At 38.3% G+C, this 25,063-nt stretch overlaps 3 protein-coding genes across 3 annotated transcripts; 2 read left to right on the top strand and 1 right to left on the bottom strand.

The window, feature by feature from the left end:
- Positions 1 to 227: 227 nt before the first annotated feature.
- On the bottom strand, positions 228 to 8,606 carry LOC114522574 (putative histone-lysine N-methyltransferase PRDM6). Its single transcript, XM_028543303.1, has 6 exons — positions 8,390 to 8,606; positions 7,496 to 7,682; positions 3,622 to 3,872; positions 3,108 to 3,363; positions 1,703 to 2,731; positions 228 to 1,424 (listed from the first exon to the last, which is right to left on the bottom strand). Exons 1-6 carry the CDS (start codon positions 8,396 to 8,398, stop codon positions 868 to 870), a joined length of 2,289 nt encoding a protein of 762 aa, XP_028399104.1. The 5' UTR covers positions 8,399 to 8,606; the 3' UTR covers positions 228 to 867.
- A 7,042-nt stretch (positions 8,607 to 15,648) lies between these two features.
- LOC114522647 (putative histone-lysine N-methyltransferase PRDM6) lies at positions 15,649 to 24,317 on the top strand. Its single transcript, XM_028543378.1, has 5 exons — positions 15,649 to 15,776; positions 19,323 to 19,572; positions 21,882 to 22,180; positions 22,404 to 22,662; positions 23,096 to 24,317. The coding sequence occupies exons 2-5, from the start codon at positions 19,341 to 19,343 to the stop codon at positions 23,980 to 23,982; spliced, it is 1,677 nt and encodes a 558-aa protein (XP_028399179.1). The 5' UTR covers positions 15,649 to 15,776; positions 19,323 to 19,340; the 3' UTR covers positions 23,983 to 24,317.
- Positions 20,324 to 21,641, top strand: LOC114522648 (E3 ubiquitin-protein ligase NRDP1-like). The gene has a single exon (XM_028543379.1). It carries the CDS (start codon positions 20,396 to 20,398, stop codon positions 21,362 to 21,364), a length of 969 nt encoding a protein of 322 aa, XP_028399180.1. The 5' UTR covers positions 20,324 to 20,395; the 3' UTR covers positions 21,365 to 21,641.
- Positions 24,318 to 25,063: the final 746 nt, after the last annotated feature.

Raw genomic sequence — 25,063 nt, 5'->3', positions numbered from 1 at the left:
ACGTAGACCGAGTACGCCTACTTGGAGTCTTGTTCTCTAGTAAAACAGAGAATGGTGGTCGTAATCTGACGGCGTCACTTTAACAACAGCGGTAAAGTAATTTTCTATGAACTGTCATCTAATATATAATTGGTACAATGAAATATGTAGGGAGAGCACCCTTAAAAGTTTGACCATCGCATTCATTCTCCGAAAGAATGCGATCACCAGAGAACGATTTTGACAACCTTTTTGATGATCACATTGTGTTTATTTTTATATATAAAAAGCTGTGCAAAAATATCTACATCAAATGTAAAATATTAAATATATTACACTCTTTAAAAGGCTTCTTAAGTAGGCCTAAATTCATGTGGCGGCTACACCTGCCAACATAAAACAAACATAAAACAAACATTAAATAAAGTATTATTATATACAATAAAATGATTCAAGTTTCGACGAGTTTGTAAAAAATGATATAATTTATTGCGAGAGTGTGCTTATTCACAACGTTTTTTTTCACGGTTGCTTGCAAGGAACCTTGACAGGTGAGTGATGACGCGAAGCCGAGTCGTCACACTTTTCTGGTGTGCGCGTGGCAGTAACGTGAAAAGAAATCATGTTTGATTGTAGAGCAACTTGTAAATTAAGTTGCTTGCTCCATTCGTGCTGATGAAAACACTGCCAAGGTCTCTCATGAGCGGCAACGTTCACCGTGATTCAGTTTTGAACTGTTTTGTTGCCTTGGAAGAACTACCAACAGAATTTTTCGATCTCAAATCCTGGCAATGTTCTTGTTCATGGAGTCACGCGACTTTGACGCTCCACCAATGGCAATGCGGTAAGTACAACTGAAATACCAATTCAGACCATTTTATAAATTTTTCACTGCTCAACTGTAATGTCGACAGGTTGGTTATAATCGCCGACTTCTTTCTGTCTCAGCCCGCATGCACTAGGCGGCCGAAGATGGCGACTAAGCTGGGTTGCTATTGCGAATGTTTGTCCACAAACTTTGCATTCGTAAGGCCGCTGACCAGTATGAGTTCTCATATGGTTTCCCAATGTTGTTGCGCCTGCGAACGACCGACCGCAGAATCCGCATTTGAACGGTCGCTCGGTACTATGAGTTACAACATGCTCACGCAATTCTGAAGATGTTGAAAACGTGTTTGAACAATGTCCGCAGTGAAAGGGGTTCTCTGGTGCCTTCGAACAGACGTGCATCCTTAAGGTGACTTGTTGGGCGAACATCACTCCACATTGTCCACAAGTCCAGGAGATGTCTTGATCTTTGACGTTCCTTACGGTTGAGGAGACTTGATTGTGCTGTTTGTCTGGTGGCTCGCTTTCTAGTCGGTTGTTGTGGATAGATGGGGTCAGATTTTGCAGCGGAGTTGCCTTCAACGTTTGTGGATATTTGGTATTTTTTTGCTGCGAATCTGGATAAATTTAAGAAAAGGGTGTAAGACAAGCCAGAGTTTGTGGTGTTAATTGAGATGGGTAAAAAGAGGCAATGTTTGAACTGCCCAATATGGAACTAAGAGGTCAAAAAGAGTTGAGAGACCTTTAACATTGCAGTGAGCGCGGAAGAGCTGAGTAAGCATGGAAGAAAGTATTGGAAAGACGCCAAAAAATCTTGAATTGAATCCGGTGATGAGAGAACACAGTGAGTGGAAATTTTGGGATCAAGAAATGTAAAGTTTGGCTAAATACGTACCTAAGACTGCGTCATAATCTTTTGTTCCACCTAATGGCATATTTTCCTTTACTTCTCCTGTCGTCCATTGGTCTGTCTCTGGTGACATCGACGATCTCTCGGCAGCACGGCTTGCGTAGCCGTCAGTTTCGTAGTATGCCCGAACTCTTTGTCTACGTGAACTCTGAATGGTCGTTTGCTGGTCTGCGCATGGACTTTGGTGGCTGATGGGCTGCTGGCTGGCGTGTGAACTTTGGGAAGAAGATGATTCCTGTCGTACTCTTGATTCTGGGGGAAATTGTTGTGGTATTTGGACGGCTACTTGTTTTTGAGGGCTTGTGGGTGCCCGTTGTGTTTCGCTGACGGCAATTGAGCTGTGAGAAGGCTTATCTGAGGGGGATGTACGAGCAATGTGTGAACTTGGTGGTCCCATTGAATGGGCTATTTGTCTTTGTCGCGCAAGAAACGAATCCTGTGGTGTTCCTGGAGAAGGTACAACTTGATAATGGGTTGATGATGGTTGATAGAGAATAGTACCTGGTGGTACTGGTGGATATCCTGATTGTGGTGGGTATGTGTATGGCGTGGATTGAGGTGCCATCGCAGGATAATGTGTACTTATCTTCACTGCTGATTGTGGATGAGGGATGCTACTTTTCGGTAATTGTGGATATGGCGCTGGAACATTTGGGGGTAAATATGGCCGTGGAACAGGGGATACTGGTGGATAGGGTAGGGTAATTTGTGGTTGATGATGCTGTGCAGGTGATACAGATGTATCTGGCTGGGCTTGCATTGGTACAGAAACTGGGGAATATGATAATTTAGTTGGCAGTGAATTTCCTTTTGATGGAATTGATCGTGGAATCTGTTTTGGAAACTGGAACGATTTATGGGGAGCATATTGTTGCAGGATACCTGGTGACCTGTATGGCTTAGCTGAATGTGGTGACGTAACAGCAGGAGCAGAATGTGGCCCTTGGTTTTGTTGCGATGTAGGAGCTGCGTCCTTTAGCACTGGTTGCAAAATGGCAGGTGGTATGGGAGGACCTAAAAATTTGAATAGAAGAATGTTTAGAAATTTTGCCAAACTTTACTGTAAAGCTGCCTCTTCGCATGCACGAACTAATGCATTATGGTTCAGCTGAAGAGCGAAAACGGAATTTGATGTCAATACATATAGTCCAAGTCTGTTTCATAACCTCTTATCGTGGTTGTCAAACTCATCTTCAACGATCAAACAATATTCTGGCCTGGATGAAGACGTCTGCTAACAACACGTCAACGGACGCGCATTATCACCTGAAGGCCTCTTAGGTTTCATGTGTATTTTGCTCCCACGTGCTTTAACGGCAATTTTAATTGCTTTCATAATTGTCAAGGTGAATGAGTTTGTGTGTTTTTTGTGTGCTTTAAAACAACGTACCATTCTGTGCGTCCAGTTCGTGTGCTAACACCAGAGGAACACCCCAGAATTGATAGTAACATTCATGATACCATACAAGCATCTCATCACCAACCTCGATATCACGTATGGCGTAGTAGTAGATGTTTTTACCATATTGAATAACCGACATGTTCTGTTCTGCTTTATATCGAGCACAACGAATGAACCTCATCCAACTGGATATATTTTCATCACTGCCGTCTAGAAAGTGGGAGAACTGACCGTTCTCGTAAATCTGGAGAGAGATATAAAGTTGATTAGAGGATGTACATATGATGTTAACAGACGGATAAGATAGAAGACACGACGGAGATAAAATGATATTTTGTGAGGTTCTTTACCCCAAATTTGGTCCCTAAAATTGATTATTTGAACCCGTAAAGTATTCCAAATTAGGCTCTTTGTTGAGATTAGCGAAAGAACCGTTGCTGATCTTAGGCAGAACACCTCAAGAATCATAGAATAGAATCCCAGCTAAAGATTCTTCACGTACCTCCCAAATATAAACATTATCTTTGTCGCTTGGGATCTGACTTGAGTACACTCGCCTTCCTTCGTACGGTCCTATCCATGTACCACGTGGCATCTGTTTTCCAGCGCACGCGCCGTACGTGTATTCTGGAATACTTGAAGTGCATAAACGAACTTCCGGCGGAAACGAGCCCACAGCGTATGTGAGTTTTGGTTTCGATGTGTGGTGGATAGGACATTCGCCCTGTATATGTTTACAGCATTCTTCACACCCTAAGTTGACAGTAGAAAAAAGGTGATGTTTTTAAAAGACCTTGTTTGAATAACTCGGCTCTCGACCAACTGGTCAATGAGAAACGCAGTCCTTTTAGAAATTGTTTTGATGGGGTATTTTTGCCTATAGACATCAAGTTAAAGATTATCCAAACTAGACTATAGGCTTGTGGCAGCTTCGGAAAAAGGTTATTACTGTGGCTCATAGATCTGTAGCGGTATGGGAGAAAAATTTCTTTGGTTACTTTAAAGTGTTTTTACACATGACTAATGTTCGTGACACATTGATGATATTCACAAGAATCTGCAAACATGCCTATTCATAGTTGATTAAACATTTGATTACTAATAACTGGCGTCCTCATATGACACTTTCATGGCAAACATTCGTGTACAATCGAATTGTGCATTTTAAATGAATAGGTGTCTGCCCTCATATTGGTTTATTTAAACAACAATTGCGTTGATAAATATATATTGAAACATGTCTACGCATGATCGGGTTCTTTTAGTTAAAAGTAAATAACCTCACATGATGAATTTTTTTTCAACGCAGGGACTCGTACACCTCCTAATTTTGTATTTCAGGTTAACCTTTCGTAGTTTTAATTTGGTTGATTTAAACATTGTTGATAATATTCAGACTAAAACATGTCAACCTTCCGGAAATTTTTTTGGTTATATTTTGAAATATAAGTGGCTCTTCTCACATGACTAGTTTTCTTTCGATGCAGGCATTCAGTAAATCACCGAATTTTGTATTTTAGATTAACTTTTCATAGTTTTATTTGAAAGATTTTAACAGTATTAATATTTAAACTAAATCATTTTCATCCTTCAGGGATTTTTTTGATTAATTTAAAGTATAAGCGACTCTTCTCACATGAATAGTCTGCTTTCAACGCATGCATTCGTATCCAACGAATTTTGCATTTCAATAGAATTTTCTCAGTCTCATATTGGTTTAATATAACTGTCTAACAATGGTTATATTCGCTCTAACGTCTTCATACTTGACCCCCTTTGACGTTTCCCTTGGGATTTTATTATAAACGTCGTTCTGTCACGTTCAATGCCAGAAAAGAGGCAAAAATCCGTTGAGCATTTGTCAATTCAAGTGACATATTTGAAAACAGTAAATTTATTAATTTAGGCAAACAAATACATCACGCAATTTTTGAAAGCATGCATGTACAATGGAAATCGTATATTCAACTATCATCTTGTAACAAACGTTTCACTCTACAGGCTTTTTTAAAAAAATGTTTTTTAGTATATGACCTATAATTTACAGCATGCAAACTTGCTGTACTGCAAAGCTTATACAACTTGCGTAATTTGCATGTGCACTTGGTTCCATTTCATTATATATGAAATATCTGCGCTTGGTTGAGCTTTTATTTGCTAACATAAGGTTTGACTGTAGATTAATCTCTAATGTTAATTAAATACAGCCTCAATGATTTACATCTAATGATCGAACGATAAAGATTTCGGGATAATCGTCGATTATTTTCACTTCTGTTGTGATTTGAGGTGCCCGGCGTTTAAACCAGAGGTTTACACCAGCAATATTTGTAATTATTGGGCGTTTTCCCATATTGTACCCATTTATGTCGTTTTCATGTGAATATAATTGTAACTAAAGTTGTCTTGCTTCTTTTGTTATGTAGTATTCATGTCTTGACTCGTCCATCACCAAATCGAGAAATATTTTATAGTTTTTTGGGCTCATTTTTTATCTTCGACATGAACAAAATTTGACTACAAACAGACACACAACCTCTTCGCCTGTTGTGAAATTGTTTAGTTTGGAGCACTTTCTTTGGACATCTCACAGATTCTTAAACCGATAATATGTTAACCAATATAAATAAAACTTACTTCATTTATTTATTTTAGCCCGATGTGTCAATCGATAGTTAATGATTCAATTAAATTGTTTGGCCTTTGTTTAAGTCGGCACAAGTTTTGACTTATTCTTTACAAAGTATGCTAATTTAGAACAAGCATCTGCAAGTTTTTTCCCTAATTTGCGTGGGATAAAAAGCAGATAGCCATAAATTATCGCTTGTTTATTATCATCACGTTAGATATTTGCGGTTGTCTATTGTCCATTTGATATCATCCTTCGAGACATCATAGGTTTGATTTTACTGTGCATTTTGTGTAGGTTAGGTATGCAATATGGATATCACCTCCAAAATTGATCTATATAATGTACGTCTCAAAAACATAATCTGGACCGTCTCGTATGAGCTGTATTAAATTTCCAAAGATAAATTTGTTATTGTAATAAGCTTTGTCAAAATAACAAATGTAAACAATTCAAGGATCTGTGCTAATTATTCATTCAATGAGCTGAAGGAACTGTCGGAAAGAGTGGCTTGTTCACATTATTGGGATTTTGTTGTCGCATAGACAGATTAGCCTGTTGTTTTTCAACCAGAATATTTTAATTGTTTAAAGTCAAACGGGTTTTTTCTGGGCATGTAATTGCGACCAACGTCGTCTCATATAGATTACCTCTTGGGCATGTGCATAGGTTTACTGATAGCAAAGAGACAGTATATAGACAAGGTGTAGTCGTACTAAATTAGGTTAAGTTAAACGAAAGACAATCTTGTTGTCTGTAGTGAGGAAAATTTTTGGTCTATTCCTATGTATATGAGAATGTTCACTATAAGAATCTGTTTCTATCCTTCCTCGTTTAGGCCTATATTATAGCGATTGTAACTTAGGCCTATATTATAGCGATTGTAACCTATGTATTGCGGGCAATGTGTACAAAATTTACCCACAGCAAAGGACGGAGTTCAGATAAATTTTACGGTAAATTGGCTATATATATTTGTATATTTATGAAAAAGGGCTGGTCTTGTTAACCTGTAGGGTGTTGCCTGAAGGTCAAGATACTTAGCCCTATATTCTAAAAGCACGCTTAGCAATCGTCATCACAAGTTCTGAAATTAAATTGATAAATATTGCGGTCGTTTCCGTTTATTTTCGCCCATCACTTATAGATAGATATATTTATATACAGTGGCGGCGCTAAGTATGTGTGTACAATATTCGTTCACACCGAATCATACCATGTATAGGTACAATCTATGCACGTTAACCACGGGGCAACCCTTTTAGAGGCTGTTTATAAATTGCGGTTAAACAACAATGCCACCATTGCAGATATCACTTTTATGAAAAATTTCTTTTACATGCACTGCTGGCTCGGCTGTAGGTAACGATTAAATCTTTGTGCAAATGACCCCCTCATGTGCCAGTGTTGGCCAAGCCAATTGCAAATGGACAACGCATTCTAATCGGAAGCTCCGCGATCATTCAACCAAGTCACCTGTTCCCCAATTTCTACCGAAAATCCGACCAAAAACATTGACGAAAATATTTAACTCGAACTTACGACGTCGCGAAGTTAATTTATTAAAAGTCAATCGAATACGGGGGCGAGGACAGTTTTTTTCCTCAATGCAAATTGCTTAGTGGACCGGTTAAGTCGTGTAAAAACATGTTATGAATATGATTACGGTTCATTGTTGACATCGCAATCACGCGCGGTGGCAAAATATCTGTCCAGCGAATTAACGCTAAGTTTTAGTAAAACTTACATAGAGACTGGATTTTTCGATTGCTTCCGTCTTCACGACCTGTCCATCTTCTCTTCTTTGATTCTCCAGAATGGACGTCGACGAATTGGGCTCTTTTCTTTCCGTACAAGAAGCCCTCCAGCAACTCTTTTGTGATTTCTAACTGCGTACTCGGTTTGTCTTGACGCGAGCTTGATTGTGGGCTTGTCTAAACAGAGTTGAAAAAAGGCTAAACATTGGAAAGTTCGTACGTTTCGCCGAGTTGAGTTACAGAATTCAATTTAGTGGCAGAGTTTCGGAATTCATTACACAACTATTTACTTAAACCATGCTGTCTTGTTGATGTTGCACAAGTCTGGGAGGAAGTACAAAAATAGAGACGTTTTTATGCCATAAAATGGCCTGTAAGAGTCTCTTTGATGATAGGCTAATATACTTACAGCGTAAAATAAGTACGTATAAGATAGAGAGCAGATACATTACGACACGTGAGTAAACGATGATTTCAATTAATTCTGCATCAGCGGCTTCCTTGAACGTGCGATTTGTATGGCTAGCAAATGTTGACTGTGTTTGTTCTCTTTTTCGAAACATTCGTACAGCAATACCATATTATTTTTGAAACTGAAACTTATTCAAGACTTCTTGTTCAATTGTGATGTAATTTTATGGCCTTGTAATTCTCTAGACGGGCCCGAAGCTCGGTCATGGAAACATACATGCAAAATGTCGCAGAATGCGCGCCCAAATTTTAACTGAATCACCTAATATATTTCTCTTGGAAACTAAGCGTAATTTTTCTACAATATTATAAACCATCTACCTCTCGATCGATGTTGATCAGCTAGGGTACACATCGTTGTTGGTTTGCTCAATAAATAGCTGTATCCTATATTGAATCTAACATATACGTACCTCGGTCATGCTACAGCAATATTATTCTCTAAAAGGTTAACGAATTCTTAAAGTTCTTGTAATCCAATCAACAAGTTTCTAGAAGAAGTAGCGTTCTAACCATGTAATTACATACAACACAGCAGCGTGCTCAACTCCGCTGCCTGACACGTTCTGGCGGGCAAATATTCACCGTATTGAATTTGTATACAACCCCTTTCCCCCCTCCCACGCGTCAACATGAATTTCTCATTTGCCGTTCCGGGCCATCCATCACAACGTCTCCTAAAAAACTGATACCAATGAGCTGCTAGATAAACATTCCTGATTGGCCGTTTCTCAATCGCGCCACTTGGCAGTCAATTTGAAATTGACAAAGAAACCACATGTGTGGAATTATCACAACAATAACGTCGTAATCCCTACTTAAATGCTGTCACTGGACCGTACACAACGGCTTTTTCACGTTCGGTTCTACATATGCCTTGTCTACGTCTGTTCAGGGGACCACAATCCCGCGCAGCCTGGTACCGCTTTAAATGAATTGTGAACAATTACGGGAGAAATGCTATTACATTAGAGAGGTCTTCAAACAGCTCGGTGTCATCTCGGTGAAAGGTTGAAGACGATGCATTATGTCCAGCGAACCTGTGATATCGTTTCATATAGGTTTACTAGTAAACTAGCAAAGTGATTGAGGTTACGACATGCACGTGGATTGGAAATTTGAGTAGTATTACTTCACGTCCGTGTCGTAGTTTTGGTGAACTTTTTAACATAGTCAAAGTCCAGCCTCGTACCCAGGCTGGACTAGTGAAATATATAACGTTGCATTCAGTTATTGTATAAAGTCAGTTGGAAAAGGCGAGCGCGCGGGAGTGCTTGAAGTGGTTTTATTTTGATTTTGTCAAGAGCGCGTGTGTACGAGGCTGGTCAAAGTCTGAGTTAGCTACTTCGTGGTCAATAATACCTCTTATTGTTGCTGTGGAGCTCATCTCAACAATCTGTCCACATTTTGGCCTGGATTAGGTTATCAGTCTTTTGCAAAGTATATGTCAACTGATGTGAAGGCCTCTTATGTTTTTGAAGGATTTTGTTCCGATAAGCCCCTCAAGAATGTTAAAAATAAGACCACGTTCATATGCACGCAGCACGCCAGTACAAGCCCACAGAAGATCACAACATGCAGTTTGTAACCGTTCGCACGATACCTACCATAATTCGTTCAGTACCAGTAAGTTCACCGTTCAGCTTGGTAACTGCTCAACATTTTTATCAGAATATCATTCAACTTCAAGCTTAGTTATCCAGTCAATATTAGCGGTTAGCTGTTCACACAATATGCTGGAGTTGCGTTTTCACAACTATTTTGGTATCGTGTGAATGCTATAACCGTGAGAATTTCTTTCCGTTTTCTTTCTCTGTCGCGGCGGTATCTTGTGAACAGAAACTAAGTCCTTTTCACCTTCGACCATAGTTTCTCTCTTTGTGCTTGAAAAAGTTCTCTCTCTCAATATTCTCTGTAAAAGGTATATTTTTGTTATAATTTATTTGTACAATGTATAATGTTTTGTTATAATGTATTTGTTTTATCTGTCTTGGTAAATATTCCACCTAAAAACATGTAGAAGGTGTCACTACTACACAGACGAGAGAAAATTGGTTAAGATGCAAGAGGTGCAGCCGACATCTTCATGTGAAAACGCTATTCGACTTTCTATCATCTTTTCATCTGAACTTTTTCTTGAAAAGTAGAAAGGAAACGCTGGGGTAAAACATGGGTCAAACCATGAGGCCGTGAGAGATGAAAGATTGGTCAAGTTCTTTTACCTGGCACAGAAATTTCATGCAATCGTTCCCAAAAATAAACCTTGAGTACAGGAAATGTATTTCTTGACGTCAACAAACTACAGACAAGGCCGAAAATAATTCAAAATAGAAAAGACTGTGCCGATTTCTTTTCGTAAAGGCGAAGCCACAGAGCCTCCTGAGTTACTACGAAGTTCAAATACTTTGCATTGGTACCTTAAAAGACAAATCCTGAGTACCAAAATTTAGGCGAGGTTTAAACTGAAATGCCTTTTTCCTGGAGTGCTTGATGTGCTTTTCATTTTGGCAAGCTGGTGTGTTGAAGGGGGCTCATGGCTCACGCTCCAGCATTTTGTCGCCATAATTCTTCCGTATAATTTGGATATCGATTGAAGAAGCCATTTTTTTACAATCAAGTCTCTCTTCTTCCTAAACTGGCTTGCCCCACATTCTACATTTGCAACACAACTGGCTTGCCCCACATTCTACAATTCACGTAGAACCGCTAGTTGCTTTTCTTAATTTATATATCACAATTTTATTATCTTAAACACAAATAAATCCACTTGTAATTACCCATTATATTAACTTCCTGCACAAAAAGTTCCTTATCGTAATTTATTTTCAGTTCAAACTTAGCTTAGTAATTTCTCCCTTTAATTTGACACATTTATTCTCTGTTATTTACATTTTTACATAATCGTCATGACATTTGATACGCCCTCAACATTTTCTTGAAGTGGTGTTAATATGTGTTTATCTCGGCCGATTTTTTCCCTCTGTGGTAGGCTGGTCGCACCGACCAATAATAAATTTTGGAATCATATCGGTAAAAAGCAAGAACTAATTCTTTGGCTCCGAATTTCTCCTTTTCATGGGATTGGACTGTTGGTATACGCACGAACCGTATACGACTGTGCAAATATTCGCTCGGTGATGATTTCATCTTTAGAGGTGATGAAGGGGAGGTCAATTGTCTGATTTTAGAAAAAAATGTGGATTTTTACCTAGAACTCGTGGCAAAGCTATTGAGGCAACATCTTCAGTTGTTGTGTGAGGCTTTCACCCTCTCTAATTACACATATTTTCTCAGATGCATAGCTTGGCAAATATTTATATTGTGAAACTGACAGCGCTTATGCTACTCACCTCTGTGCTGAGGTGTGAGGAGGTAGGCGTAACCTAATTCAGCGAAATTTTATGTCAAAAAACTAAGTTCAATAGAACTATTTCATGTAATTAAAATATACCATAGATCGTTAAACATTAAACCATTTTATGTAATTTGACTTGAAAAACGTGCGCCGTGAAGAGAACGAACTATGCCAAACGTTTATCCAAATTGACGTCCAAACTAAGCTTCTTAAGTCTCGCCATCAAGTTCGATATTACAAATCATCAACATAAACATTCTTATAGCAAAGCCCGGAACTTTCTTTTGAAAAGTTAACAAAATCTACAATGTCAACAAACGCACATTATGTCACCCACCGAAGAAAAAGCCATAAAGCCCATATGTTATAAATAGATCAACAAGCTTCGTTTTAGACGCGTATTTAAACAAAGCATGCAACAATATTAACTCGAGGAAATCGTTGAATGGAGTCTAGACGTGCGTGTCATGTTATTGATATTAGCAACTATATACTGAGTGTTTTTGCCCTATGGCTATTTCTTAAAACCTACACTGAATCATCGTGAATATAATTATAGGAGATATTTCACTCATCCATCATTTATTTTAGTTAAATACACAAATCTGCCCTTGAATTCTGTGGAATTGTTCTGTGGAATTGTTCTGCCTTTGAATTCTGTTGAATTGTTCTGTGGAATTTTATCTCGAATCTCTACGTCAGTATATACATGCAGCTAGCTATAAGTGTGTTCTGTAAATAACCTAAACAAAACTGGCATACCGATTTAAAAGAGAAATATTTACGGCAATTAACTATTCAAATGAAAATAACTGGGTTTGATCACTATCGAACAATTGTTAGGCATAGCATGATATTTTTTTGCTGAAACGGAAGACCAAATAAGTGCAAGAATGTATGTTTTTGACAACTTGATCTTAATCAAACATTTTTTCTATGTCTATTTAACATTCATCTAATACTTCAAGACCTTGCGTTTGAAGATTCATTGTTATGAAGATAATCAATTCCCCATAAATATTTTGAAAACAGATTTATGTACTATTTCAGAAAATTCTGGGCTATTTATCAACCTCGACAGGGAACCTTTAGGCCTAGAATAGTTGGGCATTTCAACCACCTGCAGGCTGTCTCCTCGATAATTATTACCCCTCACATTGACCATTGCTTGGAGTGACCACTACAATATATTTTCACGATTGCGAAATATTGGAACTTTTTTCTACAGATGCATGAAATGGACATAAATAAAAATGACAAAAATATCAAAGCCCTCCCTTTTCCAGTTCTCACTTTGCCAAAAGAGTAAGGCTCATGAGTTCGCATCAATATGCAAAAGAAACACACTCCAAAAAACATATAAACGTCTTGTAAATCCATGCGAGATATACAGTAAGTCGTGAAAAACAAGGCGGCAAAATGGTGAAATTTCGACTCTATTTCAAAGTCATTGTCAAAGTAATCAATCATTCTTCGCGTTGGGCGACTAGCTCTTTGTCAAATTCAAGTCTTGTGCACGCTATTACCGCGACTTTCTGAGTCCACATCTCGAGGTTGCTTGCTTGAATATTTTGAAACATTAACACTAAGGCTTTTGTCTCACGTCACCATATCCTGTGGTTGGAAAAACGCGCACTTGTCTTTTTCAAATTTTTAATGAATACAATTTCATCTGACCAATGATCTGATAACATCTGGGACGGGCTGTTCAAATGTTATGTAGCCCAACCCTTGGTTTCAAAGTGAATCTCAAATCAAACTTTCCAACAGCTCATAGTTCATATTGACATATATGTTTCTTCCATGGCTTCGTGGGTTTCATGGACTCTCTGGTCACGAAATCTTTGTTTGCTTTTTGGAAACAATGGTCAGTAGCTAGCAAATGCTGATTTGGTTCGACAGACTTGATGTACCTATTTACGATATTTGGCATTGTAGAAACGTCTGATTTAAGTAACATATCTAGTTGTAGCTGTTTGCCGAACCTAAATTGTACCCGAACTTAGGCTTAGCTCTAAAAATCATTTAGTCAAAACGTCTGTCAACTTCAACGACAACGGTCTCTCTCATAAGACTTACCAACCTAGACGGAACAATATTCGCAAATATGTGAATGACTTGCGAAAATATCGTTGTTTCGTTTATAAATTTGACACTTTTCTGTTGTATCTTTCAATTCGCATTTGTATCTTTCAGTCCGGTCGAAATCTGTGACGCATTAGAATTTATCCGCACCGAATATTTCAGTTACGTGATTATCAAATTGATATATTGAGTACGTAATAAGAGTTTACTTCCTTAAGGGTTCCAATATTCGTACAAGTTGGTCCTACATTTCGTACAAAAGCTTTCTATTTAGACGTTTAATGTATTTCACGCGTGTATCATAATACAGAGACCTTTTTGTGCTCTTTGTTGTTGGAATTTGTTCAAAGTAGCTTTGCAAACCAATTTATAGACAAAACCCTTAGTTCGGATCAGCGGTAGAAGCCGATGGTAAAACGATGCCCCCTTTTTTACGCAATGATCTCAAGAATTATTTTTCTTTTTTAAATTAACCATGACATCAGTTAAAAATGGAAGAAATGTTTTTGGAAGATCAGAGGCAAACGTGAATGCTCCCAAATCGTATATATAATAGCATCTTACAAACGCAATTATTTATTTAAATCTTTAAATCTTTGCTCTACATTCGGTTATTACCAAACCATATGCATCGATTTACAGGTTTGATAAATTATTGGCTGACGTTTGCCTCTTGAAATAAAGAGTGCAATTATCGAGTATTTTTGAGTAGAAAAGTTTTCGTAAACCTTATAAATGTTGAGGTGAAATTACCATAATAATTCATCTTTTACTTTAACGCCGGGACCGCTATCTTGTCCATGAACACTCATGCATGTTTACCTGTAGGTCTGAATTTTTAGCGTTTTGTGCAATTAATACCACGATATATTTCTGATTCGCCGGTAGTTATACTTCCAAAGACAACAGAATGTTTACTGCAGCCTAGGTAGGGCAGAACATATACAGCGGTTGACCAGACGATCCGAAAAAAATCACACATAAAAGCCTTTTGTAGGAACGGTTTAAATAAAGGTTTTTCATAATTCTGTAGACAAAACACTTACACAAATTATCTACTTGTGATAATGATGTTAACTTAGGTCTGTTAGATGCCAGTAACTTTTATTTATTCTTCATTTATACAACTAGCAAGTCAAGGAATAACGATTCTTTTATGTATATAGCTAATATACACTCAGTATATATTTATCCTATAGTTGCACGAGAAAGGTCGCATGGTATATATGACTATCAGGATGTAAAATTGCATTGAGGAATCTTTAGAAGCAATGTAAGACAAAGCGGACGTTTAATGCATTTCATGTGATGTTTTTTTTATGTAATGAGTATCTTTGCAGAATAGATTTGCATGAGAAATATGATTGATTGTTTTGACATCAATCTTTACGATCTCAATAAGTCGCGCGGACTGTTTTTCTCCGTCTCAAGTACCCCGCGCTAATCATATACCGCTCATGCAAATGTAAGCCATTTAGCTTCAAAAACTGACTGCTCGTCCTTGTGGACGAATGCGTAATAAAGTATTATTACCTTGCTGCTTTTTTTAATTTAACGTTCTCAGTATATACATGCATGCAATCGCACAGAAATGGTTGAATAAATCTTTATTCATTTGGTATATAAAAGCCTTTTGAATCTTTGTTTATAACTGTGGGTCGACCGAAGGCAAGGTTGTTCATTGCCAGCAATACTGTCTCTGTATGCGATGATATATGCTTGGTGTATCAATTGCACGAAAGCTTTTCATGCCAGCTTCTTTTATTCCAAACTGATTTCAACATATTGGACAAGGAACGTTTTATTCATGTTTGTATGTGAAAACTGTGAAGAATCCATGATTAATAATTGAATCACAATTAATAATAGAATTTGATATTTTCGACTACATTACATCTATATGATAGGTTGATATTATTTTCATGCAGCTATCCATAACTAGTTATCATACGGTGTATTTTTTGTGCTAATCTCTTTCCTGAGCAAACCAGATAATTCAATGGAGCACTTTGTTTAACTCCTCCATGCTGCTGTCTAACTGTCTGTCATGAGGTCAATATACAAACAGGTGATTAAACAGTGATTTCATATGCATTATTGTGGCGTTCGCACAAAAGCGAGTCAGGAAATCAAGCTATTCCACTGTGTTTCGACGTCACGTGACTTTAGGCTTGAATGAGGTTGAAGAAAAACTAGTTGGCGTTTGGAGTTATTTGCATTTGTTGGAATTTCTCTGCGTACCGTTACCACAGGAAGATACTCCCGGCTCGGCGTGGAAGGTTATATTTGGAACAAAAAAGTTGGAACAGTCCTGGATCGGCGTGGTTGTTGCGACACGCGTTCGTACAAGGATCAATATGGTGAGCATACAGCGATTTATAGTCGGTTACAGTAAATATGACCTACAGGCTAGAATTAGCTATTGTTGTAGAACTGTGTTGACCGAAACGAAATATATACTCTCCCAGGCTGTAGTCATTCGCAGAGTTCTATTCATCATCACCGGCGTTCTGCATACGGCGTGAGGATAAGCTTGCGATCTGAAGAAGGAGAGACCCCGTCTCTCAGTGCGCGATATTCAGTGAGCTATTATGGCGTAACGATGTGCTTGGTAGCAAGCGCAGACATATTATAGAAAATGATATGCAAGTCTTTAAACAACTCACAAAGCCTTCAGCTACAATACAATAGTGAATATATAATCCTGTTTAAGTGAATAAACTTGATTGATTTAAAGCAATGGCAGTTGCCTTCCAACTATAATGCATTGTGTATTCACTGTTACATAACTGACTGGTGTCGGGCACTGTTTTTGCTGGATTCATCTTATGCACTGTCAGTGGTATACATATCTGAAATCCAACTTGGCGTTATCAACTTATCAGGCAATAATAACACACAATGTGCATTTGCAACACAACCTGATTATGCATTTGCTTGTATTAACAAATATATCTGCGAGCTTCTTCTGTATCGCTGCTGACAAGGTCATCATTGCCATTTGTGTTTCTGCATTTCTACGCGAGTTTTCTGGCCAGATTTTGCTACTCTTTGACTTTAGGACTATCAAAAAACGATATGACCGCGGGTTTATTCATTTAGAATTCTGAAGACTGGTTTTCAATTGTAATTCGTTGCCATTCGCATGATCCTATAATTCGTTGTCATGCGTAATCATGACGAATGAAAACCGAATTAAAACTAAACCACAACTTGCAAAAGCCGATGGGGCTGGGCAACATGACCACCCTGAGTGATACTGTAGCTTAAACAATAAACCTTGTTGTATGGGAAAAATGTATCTCACATGACAAGCTCTTGAGTCAAATCATCCCAATACAATATGAAACGTATATTAAACGAAATAGTACAAAAATAAACCACGATATTAATGTGACACTATAATAGCAGACTAGAGGACTGTCGAGGACATTAAACTGATATGACTGAAAAAATGACGTTCATTCGAAGTTATAACATATTTGTCCAACATCATACTGCATTGTTGATGAAGCATTTTGTTTGAATAACATTGTGTTCTCTCAGATTAGTTGTTGAGTGCATGAGATTTAAATGTAACTTGTTCAAATATATCATTCAACACTCTTCAACTTGCATTTACCAACACTGTTGGCCCGGTTAGAACAGTTCTCACAGTGTTTATTATGTATTGAAGGGCTCGAAGCAAAAGGCTTTGCGAACAAAAGCTTTTAGAAATGAATTTGTAAAAACGGAATTTAAAAGAAACAGGATGAATCGTGTTTCTTTTAAATTGTTCTCACTGAGAGAGCCTGCAATGTTATTTCAGTATGCAGCCGTAGTAGTTTTGGATTCGTTCATACATCAGGTGATATCGCGGTGCAAGAATATCACACCACTGTCACGTATAAATCTTAAAAAAGTTGCATATGGGCAATATCATGTCACAGTTATGTCACTCATAATTTGTTTCGTACGAGAATCAATACATGCCCAAACAGCTTGTGAGACGACTTGGCACTGTTTTCTTGCTTTATTCAGTACTAGCATGAACTGCCGAATAACCCGTGCATGCAAATTGTATTGATTCAATAAATTTGTGGCAGGCCATGCATTCAGATTACTGCACGTCACTTCACAATGAAGCTGAGACGATTGTTGTAGATTGTTGTAGCTGCTAATATACTTAAGTCATCGAAACAGCAATGTTTAAAGTCTGCTGTTATAAGATTACGATTGTGGTTTTATGCCGTGTGCATGGGTTAACGTTTTTAGCCTGCACACAAACTCTTATACTTCTATACTACATTATATAAGAAGAAAGGTCTTCAGTTATATCCTGGGCAAATATTTACCTTTCCTAACCATCAACTGAATACAGAGTATAAGTTTAACTTTTAAGAACCACGGCAGATAGCAGAAGGTGAAACTCCTGTTCAAAACTCGTTCAATTAAATGATCCCTTCAATCTTCAATGCATGCATGGCATGCATTCAAACCAATTTCAAAAACCTTTCATTATTTAAAATGCCAACAGCTCAACAGTAACGGATGTGTTGTAAATTCTGCAAACCAGTGCTTGTTGCCTTTTAAATAGGCAGTATACGTTTCATATTCTATGTCTAAGTGTCTAAACCATATACCAAATCTTAAACCAACGAACGTGTGTTCTGGAATACACAATACGCTGACATATACATGATAATTATTGCAAACCTAAAAATTGATAAGTGAGATTACCTGTCAAAAACTGTCTGCATGTCCTAACCCAGCCTATCAAGAACTCCATTGCAATGGTGAGAAAGCACAGGCAATCGCGAGCAAACTCAAAACGTATGACTTCTCGTTTCGCAAGAGTGTGTGAAGAGTATAAAGTTCTTAGAGAGAATCGTGCAAACTTAGAGCTAAAAGACTGACCTGAAGAATACGCCACCAGTGGAACTGGATTGTGAAATGATATAAGTATAGTTTGTATGCTTTCCCAGGTCACGTATTGATGTCGCTATTCACGAGTATGCTAGGGAATCCTATAGAGGTCTGGTTCTGAATGTTTGGGGACCACTAGGTACCTCTCAGTTATACATACTTTTTTCTCGCATAATTTACAGAACAAAGCAATATTTATGCCTTAGTTTTGCGATAAATTGGCGGTCTATCTCCGGAAGTGTAGTTTAAACGATTGTTTACATTTTGTCACACTCTAAACAATTGTACATTTGATAATAAACTCGTTTTAGTTTTTTCTGCTTTTGAATAGTGGCTGTAGTCGATAAAGCCATATCAATGCTTTTTCAAATAAGTTCTTATCAAATGAATGTGCTTAAGCGACAACCTCGACGTTTCGTCCTGAGAGCCTTCTTGAGGGAAATCTCGAGAAGTTTTTTTTTCTACATTCCGTGCAGATAGTTCTTCGACCACGTTCATTGAAAAGGTCAATAGATTCATAGTCAGAGTTCTAAAAGTTTCCATATATATTCTTTGGAAATAGAAGACAAATTTGAAAACTGTTACAAGTGAATCTCAACTCTTTCACGGACCGTCCTAAAAACCGTCCTGAGGATTTCAGTACATTTTCAAACCAGCTACCTCTGTAGCTCAGTGCATGGCAAGAGCACTGCACCGGCATCGCAGAAGCGTAAGTTCGATTCCTGCCGGAGGAACGATAGTTGACTAATTTTTCTCAACTGTTCCTGGCTTGAATTGAGTTGTGTATGTTTCCACTCGAAATTAAGACCCTTTACAATAATCAATATTAGTAGTTTTTGAAACTCCTTTCAGAAGGAGTTGTAGCGAAATTTTGTTATAGCATTGTTTTGATCATGTGCGTTTTCTTGTTCTGTATACCTGCGCAGGTCAGATATGGCCGTCTTTTCAATTTTTGTTGTGATTATTACTAAATTTTCCAACTTCGCTAATTCCAAATTCAGATCGGCAGTTGAATCGACATGTCCAACGAGGCGAGACCTGAGGACAAAGTTCGTCAGAAAAGTGGGGGAACAAGCCAGCACCCTGCTGCTAAAGTGGTTAAGGAGGGAGCCAATTTTAATATACTAGAACATTATTTGTATGGCAAGAATGTTGTTCGTGCAATTGACATGCAAAATATACGGAAACAAAGAACCACGGACGAGTCTAGAATTGAAAAGAATAATAACAGCACGTCGTCAGGTTCAAAAGGTGGGGTACTAATTATATTTACATTATATATGATTTAATTAAAACAATTACTTTAACTAGGTATACATAAAGTATGATACAAATAAGAGAGTCGGCTTTCCTTTATACAGTAAAAACGGCCAGACCGGTCCTGTTGTATTTCAGTAATCAGTACAGAAAGATTACTGGTATTTTAGAGTGTTTTAAGAAATCTGCATTCAGGAATATCGATATTTACATCTGCCGGTACAGGAAATCCTGTTTCACTGCTATATTTTTAACGGAATACTCTATTTCAATTCAAAATATAACCGTTCTGACGATTTTGGCTAAGCCAAGCTAAGATTTAGACTGAACCAAGTTTATTTCAAAATATGACATGCAGTTTTCAAAAACCCTTTAACATTGAGGGGCAAAGAATGATAGGTAACTTCCTTATTAGTTATTAGACTCCTTTAAGAGGTCATAGAATGGAGCACCACATCTATGACAGGATTGTGTGCAATATTTTACTTTCATTCGATTAATCAGCATTATAATTTGTTTCGTGCACGTGGGTCATGCATTTGACGGAAAATAATCGTAGATAAAATGCATATAATCGTAGATAAAAATGATCAGTTTTCAGGTACTACACGTGGATTTCCGCTTTGCAAAATTACAAGATATTCATTTGCATACAGTTTAAAAGGAAAACTGATATTGGGGCTTGAATTGTGTATATTGTAGCAGTAGGTGTCATATTTCATGCTGTGATATTCGATACGCCAAACCTCGCTTGATTACATTCGTGCTCTTTCAAGACAAATATTTGATTGTATGTCGAAGTAAAATTCTGCCAAACATGGCTGCCCATGGTTATGAAGAAGAGCGTTTTGAAGTTGCTGTAAGTAAAAGTTTTCGCTGCCCGATTTGCTATAGCATTTTAAAAGATCCAGTCATGTGTCGTCAAAACCAGCATACGTTCTGTCGATGTTGTATAACTAAACATCTCGTGAGCCTTTCGACAACAAAAGATTGTCCCGTCTGTAAGGAGCAACTCAGTCTCGACACGCTCAGCGATCCGCCGAGAATTCTAACCGACTACTTGTCTGAGTTGAAGATACGTTGCGAATTTTTCGAGCGGGGTTGCAAAGAGTTTGTCGAATTACAGAATCTGGCAAGGCACACGGAGGCGTGTGGTTATGCTCCCGAGGTATGCTCGAACCCAGACTGCCAAGTCGAGGTCAACAGACGCGATCTGATCCACCACGAGTGCATGGAATGTGAAGAGCGGAAGCTAAAATGTCATAGCTGTGATCGCATGAGCGGCGACGTGGCGCAAATAAAACAGGTTTTAAAAACAGTGAACGAAAAAGTTGGTGTACTTGAGAATACCTGTGAGACAATGTGTGAAAATGTCTGCGCCGCAGTTAATTTAATTGCGGAAAAGTTTGATTCATTTCAAAAGAAGTTTGATTCATTTCAAAAGAAGTTTCATTTAGTGGTCGAAAGTCAGAAGGAAATGAAGACCAATCTTCAATCGTTGAAAAGACGTTTTCCTAACCAAGATAATACCGAGCAAGATTTACCAGGTGAATCATCTTCTTCTCCAAAGAGATCCAAGCTTGAAAACGATGATAGCGCCGAAAGAGCTGATAATGATGACGATGATGAAGATGATGATGATGAAGATGATGATAATGAAATCGAAAGTGATTTTGAAACCGATGACTCTGACGAATCTCAAGCTGAAGCATTTTTTTCACCTGATCTTTCATCACAGAATTCCTTCTCCTCTAGCTTAAATACACCTGCCACACCAAACGTGTAAATTTCTTATAATTTGGTTTAGTTATAGACCGCAGACACCTTTCCACTGAAACAATATACACTGTGAATTAGTTGATAGGATGGTGAGAAAATTTGGCATGGCAAGTCAACTCTTTCTGCTGTTGAAAGACTTTGTTTTGAATGTTGTTCGTCCTCGTTCAGTGAATGAATTTAGATATTTAGCAACTGTCGTAGATTATTAAACTTTTACTCAGTATAAAATGCCCACTCTCGGTTCCTATTATATATATTAAAATACTTTTTGTATCCATATTTTACTAGATCAGTAGTGTGTTGGATGGTTCCAGAGCATTTTCTGAACCGTAAACCTCTTTTTAAACAAGTAATGCTTTTTCCGTCTTGAAAAGAGCGATTGCTTCCCTGTCCCATTTTTTAAAGAAATACCACCAATGTAGTAAATCGAAGCTTCGGTTTTTCCATTTTTACCAAAATTTTGACTTCAAAATCTCATTTCCAAGTTACCCGTGTATTAAAATAGCGATAACAATCAATTTCAGCTGGCGTCGTATGTTCGAGTCTAAACGACGGAGAATATTCTACCCACGCTCCTTTGCAGTCGTTACACCAGTTAGTACACGCAAAAGATCATGTGATAGGCGGCAACATCAAAGCAACTTATGCAGTGATGTCATTTCCTGATGAAGTGCAGTTGTGTACATCAAGTATACCTGGTTATGTCTACGGAGTTTGCGCACGGCGACATCTTCCTTCAGGGACATGGATCGGTCCTTACGAAGGACGGCGAACTGTTGATCAGCAACAAGATGGCTGTGAAAACCATGATTATTTGTGGGAGGTGCGTGTCTAAAGGCCCTGTTACACGATGCAATTGTTCTTGCAACTTGCAATGCAATTCTACTTTTGAGATGTAAATTTGGCAACTACGAAACTTTTATGTGTATTACACCCATGGACGTTTCTTACAGTTACATTTTAAATACTCTGTACTGATCACGTCTCAGCCATTCAGTTTGAAATCAGTCTCTGTGTTCAATTGAATACTTCTGTCTTCATTCCAGATTTACAATCAGGGTAGTTTCTCGCATTTCATTGACGCCAGTGACGAGAACTGCTCCAGTTGGATGAGGTTTATACGCTGTGCAAGATGCAAACAGGAGCAAAATATGTTGGCATACCAGTGCGGACAAAATATTTACTATCGTTCTTTTCGTGACGTTGCCGTTGGGGAGGAACTGTTGGTGTGGTATAGCGACAGTTATCAGAAACATTTAGAGATTCCACTGACTCTAAATGAAACAGACCAGGCAAGAACTGAAGGTATGCCATCCATTAATATCAGGGTCGCCAAAACAGTTTATTTGGTTTTTTTAGTTGGCTGATATGCTGTTCCAATCTACAAAAAAAAGATTCTGTAGGATTAAAGAGAAATATTACGAATAATTGCGCATGAAATGTAAATATAAATCACTTCAAAGAAATCACTTTCGACCAGTCGGTTGACAAGATAGTATAAACCCCCTGAAAAACTTTGAGAACGGTCCTGCATTTCCAATTTTCGTCATATTCCATGTTATAATCTCTAAATGAAGTTACCAGGTTCAGAGATTTGTAACTTGCGATATCAGGTTTTTGTATAATATCTGTTCATACTATGTAAATATCTATATTTGAAAGTTGCCCAATAATTATTTCCCGAAAAGGTAGATGTGATATTTTACCAATTGTAATTGAATTTTTTGAATAACTTTAGAACTTGCTGGAAAAGTTGATGAGAGAGGACAGACAGGTAATCTTGCAGTTCCAACCCCACAAGCTGCTGAGATTCTCAGCTCTGTGCCTGAACTGCCAGGTCCTTTTCCGTCGGGAACTCCTGTAGACCATAGCTACCCTCACGAGTCCCATACTATAACCGCACCACCATTAAAATCAGCGTTTCATCACACCGAAAATTCCCCGTTTTCGTCCATCTCCCTCGAGCCAGCAACAACGACGACCACCGTTCAACAAGCTTTAGCTCATCAAATAAAGAAACGAATCGAAAGCGAAAAGCAATCACAAACCGAAGGACCTCTGAGAAGTAATTCACCGAAAGAAGGCGAGAATTATACTTCGAGCGAAGTTAAAACAAGTAGTTTTCAAGAACAAAGTGAGAAGAGCGTATTTCACCAGCAGATTCACAGCAGCGATTTTCAACACCAAAGCGCAGGAAATTTTGAGCGCGAAGGTTTTAAAACCGCTGTACTCAATGATCTCAGTTCGCCATTCAAATGCAAACAATGTGAGAAGGTTTTCACCCAGAGGATTCAACTGCAAATGCACGTGTGTCCAAAATCGCCGTACAAACCTTTTCAGTGTGGCCATTGTTCGCTGAGTTTCGCTCAGCCGTCGGAGCTTCGGAATCACGTCGTGGTACACTCGAGCGAACGACCGTTCAAATGCGGTTTTTGCGGCAGGTCGTTCGCTGGCGCGACTACTTTGAATAATCACGTGAGGACACATACGGGAGAGAGACCGTTTTCCTGTAAAAGTTGCGGAAAGACATTTGCGATTGCCACGCAGCTCGCGAGACACACGCGTGTACTGGGTGATTGTACCTGGGCATGTGTCAAGCACGGTCGGATCAACATACCCGAGTGAAAGTTTGGTTGGAAATGATTAGGTGTGAAAAGACATTCGCGATTGCCACGCAACTCGCGATACACCCGCGTGTATCGTGTGAATGTCACGAGTATGTATCAAACACGGACGGATCAACGAATCCAAGCTTGGTTTACAAATATTAAGTGTGTTATTTGTGTATTTTGATAACTTAAGATGGCGTGAACCTAATTTTGTGCTTGTTTGATTTTCTGGCCCAGTTAGTTTGTTGTGAATCAGCTTGCCAGTAGCGCCTTTTACTACCTGTCTACTACTACTTTACACTACACGTTGAAAAAACGTTTTCTTTCAAATTGACTTGAAAAAAGCTTTTCTGCTCGGTTTTTTCCCTATATTTTTCAGTTTCAGTAATGCGTTTGAACAACTAGCTTTTTTAGCTACGACAACTTCTAAAAGCAGGTTGATTATATCACTAAAGTCGTTTGCTACTGTACAATGCTATGGGTTATTTACATGTAAATGTGATGAAAAAAGTTTGAGAAAGTCGTGAAATTCGTGCACAGCCCTCTTGACCCAGGCACGCAGCTCTCTTGACTGCTGCGATGATTACGTGTCATACAAAAACGCGCGCCCACGAATTAGAACCACGTGTCTCGCGGGACTCAGAAGTTAATAAAGCCCAAAATAACCTGGCTTTACTTTCGCCAAAGGCCCAATATCAGAACGGATAGCGTTCCAGTTATATTCATCTCAATGCGTATAAGTGTAGGATGGCTTCTAACTATGGTAAGTGGACAGCAGAGATTAATTCGCGTGTTGCTGGTGGATTAAACTGAAGCACCTTTTTGTGGGTTTTTTAGTGGAGATTATGCATCTTGAAGTGCTGTTGACTTTCAAACGGTATCAACTATGCCAATATTACGACAGTTCATGCGTATAACAGTGATTGTTGTGGGTTTTAAATCTATAAAGCCTGTTTATTTAGACCCTCGACTCTCTGTCTTCACTGGTTATTCTGCCCTTCCGTTTGTCAATTAGCTATTATATATATAACATATTTACAGAGGATGAAACAATTCAGTATAAATACTGCTATCAACTTGTGTCCTCTCTAACAGGT

This window comes from Dendronephthya gigantea, unplaced genomic scaffold, assembly GCF_004324835.1.
Source record: "Dendronephthya gigantea isolate DGI-Jeju-01 unplaced genomic scaffold, DenGig_1.0 000023F, whole genome shotgun sequence".
Lineage (NCBI taxonomy): Eukaryota > Metazoa > Cnidaria > Anthozoa > Malacalcyonacea > Nephtheidae > Dendronephthya > Dendronephthya gigantea.
This window is presented reverse-complemented; position numbering and strand designations above follow the sequence as displayed.